This window comes from Gadus macrocephalus, chromosome 20, assembly GCF_031168955.1.
Source record: "Gadus macrocephalus chromosome 20, ASM3116895v1".
NCBI lineage: Eukaryota > Metazoa > Chordata > Actinopteri > Gadiformes > Gadidae > Gadus > Gadus macrocephalus.
Genome location: NC_082401.1, coordinates 15,819,198 through 15,829,197, shown reverse-complemented (window position 1 = coordinate 15,829,197; position 10,000 = coordinate 15,819,198). Strand labels below are relative to the sequence as shown.

General features: G+C 50.9%; 1 protein-coding gene across 1 annotated transcript in view; it reads left to right on the top strand.

Moving 5' to 3' along the window:
* The window catches only part of thsd7ba (thrombospondin, type I, domain containing 7Ba), a 143,733-nt gene that overhangs the window by 100,228 nt on the left and 33,505 nt on the right, over positions 1 to 10,000 (top strand). Inside the window, 2 exon segments of the mRNA XM_060039918.1 lie at positions 3,074 to 3,343; positions 6,999 to 7,177. Of these exon segments, the coding sequence (XP_059895901.1) occupies positions 3,074 to 3,343; positions 6,999 to 7,177 (449 nt within the window).

The window sequence follows — 10,000 nt, the reverse complement described above, 5'->3', positions numbered from 1 at the left end:
GTGTGCCATAGGAAAGGCGCGCTCGCTCTCTCGCTCGCACTCTCGCTCTCTCTCTCGCTCTCTCTCTCGCTCGCGCTCTCGCTCGCTCTCTCGCTCGCGCTCTCGCTCTCGCTCTCGCTCTCTCTCTCGCACTCTCTCTCTCGCACTCTTTTTCTCAGTCTTTCTCTCGCTCTCTCTCTCTTTTCTCGCTCTCTCTTCCTTTCTGTCTCTCTCTCGCTCTCTCCCTCTGTCTCTCTCTCTCTCTCTTTCTCTCGCTCTCGCTCTCTCCCTCTCTCTCTCTCTCTCTCTCTCTCTCTCTCTCTCTCTCTCTCTCTCTCTCTCTCTCTCTCTCTCTCTTTCTCTCTCTCTCTCTCTCTCTCTCTCACAAAGGTGACGGTGTGTATAATGAGGATAATTACACAATGATTTGTTGACTCTGCGGATGGCGTGATTGTACTGCGAGCCATACGTTTATGCCCAGGCAGTGGGCGTGTGACCTCGTACAACAATAAGGGCTCCATTTGGAAACCGAGATTTTGAATGGCAAATGTAAAGTCCACCTTCAATTTTCAGGTGAATATCAAACTTTTACCACTTACTTGGATAAAGAAAGTCGGTAATCAATCAGGCTTTTTGTGAAGGCAGGGATGGTGCTTTTGACAACCCAATCCCCAATAAGGCTTAAACTAACACCTTGGACAGGTTTTTTTTATTGCATTTGTATCATTTATTTTTTATTTTATAATACCATTTTAATGGGCGTGTTTACACTGCCGTATGACACATTTAAAGTCGTGTTTGTATCCCCTCTTCCCTCTTCTCTTTTCTGTTCCTGTAATAAGGTGCACCCTGATTCATCGTCAGACGTAGCGCTGAAAATAGAGTCGCATCCATGAAGAGACGGTCGGGGCTAGGGCGTGAAGATTTTGTGGCGCTCCGGCAAACGTGTTAACATCTCCCCCCCACCAGTCCCTGACCACTCCGGAGTTCAGTCACGCTCTTCATGAATTCAACATCCTCTCACCAATCCATGCTCTTACCAAGCAGTGTGAAAGTCTTCCGCCTCGAACCCCATGACTGTAGCCGTGTTTTATTTGAAAATTACGATTTTCTCCTCCAGATCCGCATCAGTGTCAAAGCAACACGCGCCCGACAACCGCACACACCGAGCGCAACCAAAACATTTATCTTGTGTAGATGATCGCGGCACATCCCAGCCATGCAAAACCCAGATTGCTTGCCAGTGGAATATGAAACAGAAAAATAGTAATAGTGGACCACCTGTCGTACTCGCGTCTGTTCGACATCAACAAGAGGACGCTGTTAACACTGTCCTTTCCTAAGAGAAACACAGTCTCTCTCGCTCTCGCTCTCGCTCTCGCTCTCTCTCTCTCTCTCTCTCTCTCTGTCTCCCTCTGTCTCCCTCTCTTTCTCTGTGTGTGTGTGTGTCTCTCTCTCTCTCTCTCTCTCTCTCTCTCTCTCTCTCTCTCTCTCTCTCTCTCTCTCTCTCTCTCTCTCTCTCTCTCTCCCCCCCTCCCTTTTCTCCATCCACCCCAATCCCTTGCTCTCCTCCTGTTAACTTCCAGCAGAATACTTATCAGACCCAACGGACAGGACTAATTACGGGCATCACTTAATGTGGCCCGAGAACACGCTGGCCCGATGTCCCTGCCAGAGCGCGGTCTCAAGTGGGCCCGGCTAAGCCTCCCTCTCATCAGGAGATGTAGGACAGTCGCACGTCCTGGATTACAAAGAGCAGAGGGTTAGCCCACGGGCTCGGACGCATTGAATACCCCTGCCCCCCCCCCCCCCCCTCCTCCTCCTCCCCCTCCCCCTCACCCCCGCCACCGCTTCTCTCGCTTATTCTCTCATCCTCTCTCCGTACTTCTTTTGAAAGCAAGACCATGACTGCCTATGAGCACTGCAAGCATCAGCTGTAATGATCACCCTGCTTCTCTGCCGGGGGGGGGGGGGGGGGGGGGGGGTGGCAGGGGGGAGGGGGAGAGAGGAGCACACACACACACAAAGAGCAAAACAACAAAGGCGTAAAGCGGTTGGAGAGAAAGAGAGGAAGAAAAACAGTCCTGTGTGACTTGTTTTTTTTTCTCCAAAGGAAACCGGCAGATTCCAGCTGTGATGAATGTGCCTCTGAACCCCATCTCCAACGCCCCCCCCCCCCCCCCCCACCTCCACCACCCTCACACCCCCTCACCCCTCCATCCCTTAGCTCGATCCCCGCCGCGATCGCTGGAGCCGCCAAACCCCCCCCCCACCCCACCCCCGCGCCTCTCGGCCTGCTTCGAGACCAGCGTGCCTCTCGCCAAACCGTTTTTGCCGCCCACAGACGAAGAATCCTCAGAAATCCCTAAAGCGGTTCCTTTCTCAGTTCGAAATCAAGTTTCTCCTTCTGTCCATTTTCTGCAAGATGTCTGCCACCGCCACTGACCCAGAAAAAACAATTATCTACCTTCAAACTTCTTCACTTTCGCGTTGCTCACATGCCAAACGAACTCCGCTGAGGATTGCGAGAGCCACATACCGATGACTCGAATCCCCCTCTGCAGAGGTGGAGCACTCAGGGGAGGGAACACACAGCACGGAGGGTCTTCTAGATCTGTAAACCAGGAAGAAGCGACTAACTGCAATTCTTTCACATTTGGAATGTTTCGTTGTTCAATACTTATTTTTAACACGCCCCCGTTGCCTTTCATTAACTCCGAAACGAAACCTGCTTTTAATCATGCAGCGCGATATAAACGCTTTTCTAATTAATGAAAGTAATTTCCTCTGAACATATTGGATAATGCTTAACGGGCAGTAAGCAAACAATATTGTTCAATGGTATATTGTCCCTGTTATCATATCATATAATTATATATTATGTCTGGCGGCTGCTTCATCCGTCCTCCCTTGGCTCGGAGTTTGGCAGCCACTTATGTTCGGCAACAAACGTTTGGATCCGACCAAAAGTACTTCTCGCCCCCTCACTCGATAGCAGCCATTGCGGCTCCGTCACAGCGTGCGTCGCCCTTGATCGCTTCCTTTGTCGTGACCGCTGTCGTTGTTGTCGTTGTTTGCTTCTCTGCGTTCCCAGGCCGGAGCAAGAAGAAGGACCGCTGCCTGAAGGAGACGGCGTTCCCGCTGGCGGAGACGGAGGACTGCCCTTGCGACGACTTCCTGTCCCAGCCGCACGGCAACTGGTCGGCCTGCGTGCTGCCGGTCCCCGCGGCCCCGCCCGGGGCCCTGCGGGGCTGGGGCCGGTACCACCGGAGGAAGGAGTGCGGCCCCGGCCTCCGCTTTAAGGCCCTGGCCTGCGTGGATCGCAGTGGGCGCCTGGTGGACCCCACGCTCTGCACACACTCAGGTACGGGATTCAACCCAACCCCCCGACTAGGGTGGTGTGATGCTCGAGCGGGGTCGGCTGGTAACCGGAAGGTTGCTAGTGCGAGTGTCGGTCGAGGTGACCCTGAGCGAGACACCTCACCCTCACTGCTCCTGACGAGCCGGCTGCCGGTCGTCTTGCACGGTTGACTCCGCCGCAGGTGTGTGAACGTGTGCATGAACGGGTGAATCGTCGGCAATATTGCAAAGCACTTTGAGTGGCAACCGGTTAGAAAAGCGCTTTATAAATGCAGTCCATTTACCGTTTACCCCCCAGCAGCAGCACCCCTCCGTGTGAAGCACACGCTCGTACGGGAGCGGATGAGTGTGCGATGGGTTCACCGACGACGCACGCATTGGTCTGCAAGAGATGCAATGAATCGGGGCTACAGTTATAGCTGTATCGTTTAAAGGACGACGTCGGCTAAGCTTTTCCCAGAGTAGTGGGGGTGGGTTTGGGGAAGGTGGACCAGAATACAATTATTTATCGATGGAGGGATCGGCTCAAGGCTGGGCCCTGAGTCAATATTATTTATTAATCGTATTAAACACGTTCTAATGGAGTAAACAGCCGCAGTAGAAAAGTTAAACAGGGTTGATTTCAGAGTGTTAGGGGGCTTCACCACAAGCATCCCAGGCATTGGTTTTTGCGTAGGATATCTGAAAAGTGTGAAAGAAGACAATTATGGGATTACTGACGAGTGCTTAATGAAACCCAGGGTATTGTTGTTCAGAACTGTGCTAAACTCTCATCAGAGCAAACCCACCTCAAGCACGTAACAACGATGCTCATGTTTAATTATTTCCTGCATTGATCATTCCTGTTGAGCATATTTTTGTAGCTGCAGCGCTGGAGTCATTACCATCTTCCTATGCCCCCTGTTTAACCTACGTAACGCTGATGGTGGAGGTCGACAGAACTCCTATTACACTGGGATGTACCAGACCATGATCACATGTTTGATGTCAATTTAGATTTGGGTAAAAGCAGAAATGAAGGCTTTGTTTTCAGATATCATTCTCTGGAATGGAAAAACGTGGCTGAAACGTTTAGAAACGTAGCACATGTTCTTTGTCACTCTCTGACCTGTGGACCACCACACACTGGAGTTTATGGCGATATAAAGTAAACACTTCAGTGGTTTCACATGCAGTTCGGTCGTAGGGCAGTTCTAGCAGGGTTGATCCAGCATGTTATAGCCGTTACATCATTATGGCTGTTTGATGACATTGTTTGTTCTATAATCTCAACAAAAAGTAAAGAAGGAAATTGCTCTGGCATAAAGCAATTTAAATGAACTTGTATTTCATTACAACAGGGAAACTATAAGCACAAATAGTTGTATTATAATGTAAACTTATTTACTTTTTGCTCGGCTGCCAATATAAACCTGGTGGACAATAAACAGCCCACTTTGCTCAAATGAGAAAGACTCACCGTGGATAAGATTAGTATGGTTAGCACAGGTCGAACAATATATAGATAGAAGTCATCATTTATTACATTTTGAAGGATGACAATGTCATTTTGTGATGCCCATATTCATGTTGGAATCCATTTTATTTTCTTCAGTTTGGTTTCTGCTTTTTCTTAATCACAGCACTCACACAGGGACTTGATAATCTCTGGTGAAAGACAATCAGTGTTTCTGATTGTTTCAAAGAGTTGTGATTTAATTTGACTTGCTGAACAAAACATACTCAAAATTCATATTAGCCAATCAAAAACCTCAACTGCTTTCTGTGAGAAGGTTTTTGCCCTAAAATTTGGTCCGCTCTCCTCCTCTGTTCAAATGTCTGATACAAGCTGGAAATTATTGGATCCCAAAATAAATTCCTGACCCAAATTCCATTATATTTCGTGCAGTTCAGATTATCTATTCATGATGCGCCTATTCAAGTTAACGCAATGAGCAAGTCTCGGAATGAATGGAAAGTCATAGCAATTTAGTCATTCAACTGGGAAATGATGTCTGCTAATTTCTGGTCTTTTCAAAGGCGTACTTTCCTCTCTTTTTATTCTCTTTGCTCTGCCATAAAACGGAATATATCTACATCACGGCCTTTGAATAACTTTAAGTGCCATAAGTGAGAGGTAAACCCAAGAGGAGCCCTGTGGTTTTGCTAAGCGCAAACAGTAGTGTGAGAGAGGCGTAATAACGAGGCATTACACCTAGTGCTAGCAAGAGCCGTTGTATCGTTAAAGTGAAGCATTCCTACTCGGCCCCCCTGTCAGTCACCAAAAATGTTATTTACACCTCTCCCCCACTTCTCAAAACCATACTGTGTTTCTAATATTTTTAGATTTTTTGCATGAAGTAGGGTAAAGTTGATGAAAATGTGTTAATACTAATAAAAAGCTACATTTATGATGCTAAAATATATCTACCAACAGTGGCTCTCTCGTTTTATTCGACAAGCCGTTACCAACAATCTTCCGCCAACAGACAGGAGTCCTGAACAATGTGCTCAAACATTTGATCCACATTTTACACTGCTGAATATTATATTATATTCCGCTCAAATAGTAAGGTCATTTTTTAATTTAGATTCTACCTGACTATCGTATAAATCTGATCCGTTTCCAAAACTCGTTCACAATCGTCTCAGCCTGTTTTAGTTCTGGGGGCGGGTCTTTTATTTTTGCTTGGTATCGTTTCTGAGATCGGGTGTGAATATGTCTCCACATATCCTCAGCCAAATGTTGATAATATTGCTTGATATCCACCTTTGAACTTGAACTTTGAACCTGAACCGCCCCATCAGCCCAGAGTGGGATCAGGCTCCTGGTTTAGATTCCTGACCGATTTCTTGAAGTTGTTCAAGTAGAAACAGCACGGCCCAGTTTAGGATGTCAGAGATGTATTATCATACGAAACCTCCCCCTCACTTTTCATAGGCTGACGGGGGGTGACATCGTAGCCAAGCAACGACTTCACAACGCTTCCGCCAGAGACTCTGTCTAGGCGAAAAGCTATATCTGCTCAATCTAAATTGACCCTCCAGTGGTGATTTAGAAAAAAAAACAGTTGTCTTCAAACATCTCCTGTACAACCGTTTCTAAGTTTAGACTGAGAGGAAACCCTTATCTTTGCATCGCGAAGACAGACCGTCTTCAGACCAAACCGTGCTTTGAAGAGAGGTTCAATACACTCTTGCGAACAACAGGGCCCTCGTTACATAACTGCCCACGACCACTGTTAAACTCTGTCTTTTGTAAGTCAAACGGGGAGTTTAGAAAACATTGACCTCAGAGAGTCACCCCCCAACCCTCTCCCCCGCCTCTCACTCCCAGAAAACCACAAAAAACTAAACGCCCGGGCGCACAGCTGCGAAGAGAAATAGCCCTGCCTCCCGAACAGTTTGACTCTGTCGGGTTTGGCGCCGTCGCCCGATGCTCAGTTGTGGAACGAGGGGAGAGTCATTAGTCAGATTAACGGCCCGCCTCGCTCGCCCCCGCCGCCGCCGCCGCTGAGTCACAGGTCTGGCAGAGGTGGGACCGGGGAGTATCTCCGGCGTTATTAATGGCACCCTGGTCCTGAGCCAGCATGGAGGCAGGTACCCCCCACGACGCCCTCCTACGTACACACGCTGTGCGGGCTGTCGTTCATTCTTTGGCTCTTTCTTTTTCCTCCCAGGCTACGAGACGGAGGTGTGCCACGTCCCGTGCCCCCTGGACTGCAAGCTGAGCGCCTGGACGGCGTGGACGGCCTGCAGCGCCCCCTGTGGCGGGGGCCTGAAGACCAGGTCCAAGTGGCTCCGCGAGAAGGCCTTCAACGGTGGCCGGCCCTGCCCCAAGCTAGACATGAAGAACCAGGTGAGGGAGGCGAGGTGTACCGCCGGTACAGCCAGTCAGACCTGCACCAGCACAGACATGAAGATCCAGGTGAGGGAGCCAGGTGAACAGCCAGTCAGAGGCGCACCAGCACAGACACGGTATCGCCAATAAGAAGCTCCCCAGCACTGACATGGAGAACCAGGGGAGGGGGCGGAGAAGCGCCAGGTAGTTTCGAGCCGTCACCAGAGGAAGCAGAGAGAAGCTAGTGCAACACACTACTTTATTTATCACAAAACAACAATGGGAGCGATGACGGCTGGCTGCCGGCGGTTCGCTGGACGATCTAGCCGGGTTAGGTTCTACCCAAAAATGTCCGCTGTTTGACTGGCACCGTTTCAAACCTGCGTTCCGTTCTGACGTGCGAGCGGGCTGAGCACATCACCTGTCCGTTACGCATTCATGCCTGTGGTGCATAATGGAGGTGGCATTGAGCCGAGGGGTCGGACGGACCTCCAGGGCTTTTGAGATGCTCCTCACACCCAGGGTGCAGGGCAACCGCGCCCCCCCCCCTACCACACACACACACACACACACACACACACACACACGCCTATATAGGTGTCGCCCGCGGGGGTGGACGCATTTCGCTTTCCACTCAGCGGAACACACCGACAAGTGTTGGCAAAGAAAGTCGTCCTCATTCAAAGCAACAGCGTTGCTCTCTATTCACGGCTTTCCCTGGGCCTGATTGTTTCTTAGGGCCATGCCGGGTGCCTTGGCAGAAGGACTAATGAGAAAAAGAAGGGGGGTGTCTAATTTATTGTATCTTAAGAGCAGCAGTGGAGCTGATGGTCTTGGTGTGATCGCCCCTGGGTGTACGGGCAGCAGAGACGCATACAGATGAAGGGATCCCCCCCCCCCCCCCACCACCTACACCACACCGTGTGCACTACGGAGCACAATGCTCTGGCGGCTGGCCTCTGTTTCCACCCTTACGTGTAATTGGACGGGCTCTTCTATACATACAAGATTTAGCATTTGCAGAGTTCGCTCTCTCGCCTCGTGTCGGACACGGAGACACAGCGTCCGCGTGGGTTTCAGGCACGATTTAATTAGTCTCTCACCTCCTCTCTGTTCTATATCTCTATATATAACAGAGAGGAAGAGAGAGGGAGGGACATAAAGGTTTTTTATCATCCTTCTCCCCCTCTGTAGCGGTGCTGAGACGTGGTCACATTTCAATGACACCGTTTATTACCCATCAGACCGCCGGTCGCTCTGCGGCGTCCTTAGCGAGATCAAAACCGTACGATTTGGGGGACATGCCCTTATGCTGTTATTTCTTTATCAGTTTTTTGAGGCTGGGTGGGGGGGAGGTCCCCTTACAGCTGGCAGAGGTTAAATAATAAGGAGAGAGGGAGAGAGGGAGAGAGAGAGAGAGAGAGAGAGAGAGAGAGAGAGAGAGAGAGAGAGAGAGAGAGAGAGAGAGAGAGAGAGAGAGAGAGAGAGAGAGAGAGAGAGAGAGAGAGAGAGAGAGAGAGAGAGAGAGAGAGAGAGAGCGCGCGCCGGAGCCGGCCAGATGGGAGGCTTTGATATTCCACCGTCAGGTTCTCACCTCCACTCGGAGCGGCCCGTGACAGGCGGCCTCCCGTGGGGGTCATGGTGTAAAGAGGGGAATTGTTTTATGAACGCCGCGGCTACGCTCCGCCGCGCGCCAAAGGACACTTTGGCGGCTGGAGGTCAGTATGCAGATGAGGCAGGGCTCGCGCCAGGAGAGGAAACAGAGCTTCGTTTTTGTGTGTTGCGTGGCCGAGTGGAGATTTTGTGTACAGATGGTTAAGTGGTCGCTAACGAGCTCCATGTGGCCTCTGTTGTGCGGCCCTCCTTAATAACACTCTCCAGCCCAGAGGGCTCCGAGCAGGGCGCCACAGGATCCAACGCGTTCGCACGGCGGGCTGTGAGGGGCGGGGGGAGGGGGAGGGGCGGAGGTGAGAGGAGCCAGCTCGTCGCTCATTACCGGCAGAAACAGAAACGGCAATTTAAAAAAGAGCCTCAGCGCATTTGTCCGAGCCGCGGGGGTTAGGGACAAAAGGTCGCCCGAGTCCGGCTGAAGCCCGGTCGGCTCCGGCCGGGGCTGTCTGGGTCAGGCCCCGGTTGTATTCCTTCAAACACTTCAAACCAGGTAGGGAGGGAGGGAGGGAGGGAGGGAGAGAGACAGAGAGAGAGGGAGAGAGAGAGAGAGAGAGAGAGAGAGAGAGAGAGAGAGAGAGAGAGAGAGAGAGAGAGAGAGAGAGAGAGAGAGAGAGAGAGAGAGAGAGAGAGAGAGAGAGAGAGAGAGAGAAAGAGAAAGAAAAGTTTCTTTCAACAAATCCAAAACGGTAAATACAACGATGTCACGCCTCCCTTGTAACCCACCCGGCGCACCGCACCTTAATTAGCGGCCAGGTTTGACAGGGATTATTAATGGTTCCTAACGAGCGGGCCTCACCTCCTCACCTCTGACCAGTGGCTGGCCGTCGATGCCACCGGCCGCTGGGTTGACCTGCACCGCGGCCACACCGGGCCCCACGGAGAGGGGCTCCTCATCCACACCTCTACCAACGCACCCCTCCTCACTCACACGGCCGGATGAGCGAGCAGGGAGCGACACAGAGGAAACATAATCGCCGGGGACCGAAATAATAAAAAGGACACAATGTTGAGCAGCATAGGCCACAGGGAGAAGTGGCGTGGCGTTTAAAGTTTCACACACAAAGAGGTGTAGCTAATTGCGGTGTTCATTGTGTAGCTAGGGCAGCTGTTCAAAAAGGACTTTCCATGCGGTAAAAGCTATTAGTTAATAGTTCTTATTAGCTGGAAGGG